Source organism: Lolium perenne, chromosome 3 (genome assembly GCF_019359855.2).
Source record: "Lolium perenne isolate Kyuss_39 chromosome 3, Kyuss_2.0, whole genome shotgun sequence".
In the NCBI taxonomy this organism is placed as follows: Eukaryota; Viridiplantae; Streptophyta; class Magnoliopsida; order Poales; family Poaceae; genus Lolium; species Lolium perenne.
The window spans coordinates 324,341,850-324,344,563 of record NC_067246.2 but is presented as its reverse complement, the minus strand read 5'-3'; the positions used below and the strand labels follow the sequence as shown (position 1 = coordinate 324,344,563).

Here is a 2,714-nt window from a genome sequence, read left to right as displayed (position 1 = left end):
TCTTACACCCATGCCAGTTTCAATTACCTTTTTATGCAAAAATCACATACAAATGCTAATCTTTAGTGGTACCTTCAACTTAATATATACTTTTTCAATAGATCATATGTGTTCATTCATGAAATCAGTATACATATACTTGAGAGTGAAAGTTCCAAAATCAATAAGTTTCCAAACAAATCTGTCATCGTCACCATTCAAATTAATAGACGTCTTTCACATATTTTTCTTACAAAGGGATTATATTAATATTCCAGAGATACCAATTGCGCTCACCATTTGAAACAACACAGTTCCCTAATGACACTACGGACAAACAAATAAAAGAAATAAAGAGGAGAAAAGTCCCGCAACAGCGATCTAAACCTTGTAGCAGCAGTACAATGACCACTCATACAACATCTGAAGTCCAAATTCTCTAAAAATGACGCCTCCAAAAGAAAATAGTGCACAAGTGCCGTCCACGCATCACATTGACATTCCATTGACATCTGAAAGTATCCTTCTAAACTCTACACTAGTAGAAAACAGGCCTTTTGTCAGATCCCTTTGGTCCCGGCCGTGTCCTGGGCGTACATGGAACCCTTTGGTCCCGGTTAGTTAGGAACCTTTTGTCCCGGTTTGTACTCGAAACCGGGACTAAACAGTTTTGTGGTCCGCTGCGCCTGCGGTACCCCCTTTAGTCCCGGCTGGTGAGACGAGTCAGGACTTAGAGTTAAACGGTTCGTTCCCCGCGCAGACGCCGATCATCGCGTCGCTATTACTGGTGTCGAAATCGAGCGTCACAAGTCGGAATTAGGGCCGCATGCGCCAGCGGCCAGCCACCTGGTGGCTGGCCTCTTCATCTTCCTTTCCTTTTATATGCCTCACATCTTCTCCACCATTTCCACACACATTCTTCACATATCCATCTCATCTCCTCTACCAAAATCTCTCTCTTCGTTGACGTTTCAGCCACAATGGAGCACCTCGCGCGCGGCCCGGCTCCTCCATCTCAAATACCACCTCATGGCCGAACGGATGTCTTTCAAGATCACGGTCGCTCTCCGTGGAAGAATGGTCGAGAAGTGGATCCGCGCTATCAAGAGGGACTACCTCGACAACGCACCAATCAAGTGTGTTGGCTTGGACTGCGAGTTCACCAACCCTCGCGAGGGTGATCAGCGCGCCGCCGTTCTTCAACTCTCCGTGGCATCCGAGAATTTGGGATTCCTGATTTATTGGGCTGATGAAGTGCCACAAGTTCTCAAGGAGTTCTTGATGGACAATACCATCAGATTCTGTGGCGCGGCTATTGGCAAAGATGTGGAAATGTTGAGTCCCTACGGTATTAATATTACTTCTGTGTTCGACCTCCAGATGATACTCCCGAACCCTAACAACAAGCCCACTCCGAGTCTATATGATCTGGCAAACTCTACCATTGGGACAAACCTTGAGAAGAAGAAGAGGAAAAAATGCAAGAAGAAGGACGCCGCGGAAGAAAAAGAAGATGAACTGATATTTGGGTGGGCCAATTTTCCATTGAGCTATGAGCAAGTGCGCTATGCCGCTTTGTACGCTCGTCTGGGCTTCGAGATGGCTAGGAGTTATTCAGAGCAAGTTGGCTACAATAGTCATGTTGATCGTCTCAACATTTAAAGAACTATGTGTATGAACTATGTGTCTTTCTAGCTATAAATCGTCTTCAATATATATCCAACTATGTATATGAACTGTTTGTGTTCCTATAAATCGTCTTCTATATTTGTATGAAATCCTAGCGACATATTTTCTTGTGTATTTTACATCTCTCATTCACTCATTTCATTGTCTGTCCATCCCTCCTCCTCCGTGATCGGTCTAGTACTTGCCAGCGCCCAGGACTGAGGGCTACACCCGGTGCTCCACCATCACACTACAACCGACCGAAGAAGATGCACTGACCATCCCCCTCCTCCGTGATCGGTCTAGTATCTGCCAGGGACCAGGACCGACGGCTGCACCCTGCGCTCCACCATCATGCTGCAACCGAAGAAGATGCAGTGACCATCCCTCCTCCTCCGTGATCGGTCTAGTATGTGCCAGCGCCCAGGACCGACGGCTGCACCTGGCGCTCCACCATCACGCTGCAACCGAAGAAGATGCACTAACCATCCCTCCTTCTCCGTGATCGGTCTAGTATCTGCCGGCGCCCAAGACCGACCGCTACACCCGGCGCTCCACCATCACGCTGCAACTGAAGAAGATGCACTGACCATCCCTTCTAGTATCTGTCAGCGCCCAAAACTGAAGGTTGCACCTGGCGCTCCACCATCACGCTACAACCGAAGAAGATGCACTGACCATCCCTCCTCCTTAGTGATCATTCTAGTATCTGCCAGCGCCTAGGACCGACGGCTGCACCCGGCGCTCCACCATATTATATGAATAATGCATATATTATTTGATAATAATAATAATAATAAATGAAGAAAACATACCTATTTAATATTCAAATTCCTCACATTTTTCTAATAATAAAGCAGATATTATTTGTTCAATTACGGTTTACAGATTTAAAGATATTAATTTTTGGCCATATTATACGAATAATGCATATATTATTTGATAATAATAATAATAATAAATGAATAAAAACATAACTATTTAATATTCAAATTACTCACAATTTTCTAATAATAAAGCATATATTATTTGTCTAATTGTGGAGGATTTATAGAAAGACACAATGG

At 44.6% G+C, this 2,714-nt stretch overlaps 1 protein-coding gene across 1 annotated transcript; it reads left to right on the top strand.

Moving 5' to 3' along the window:
- Nucleotides 1–1,020: 1,020 nt before the first annotated feature.
- Nucleotides 1,021–2,236, top strand: LOC127340378 (uncharacterized). The gene is made up of 2 exons (XM_051366138.1): nucleotides 1,021–1,410; nucleotides 2,162–2,236. Exons 1-2 carry the CDS (start codon nucleotides 1,021–1,023, stop codon nucleotides 2,234–2,236), a joined length of 465 nt encoding a protein of 154 aa, XP_051222098.1.
- Nucleotides 2,237–2,714: the final 478 nt, after the last annotated feature.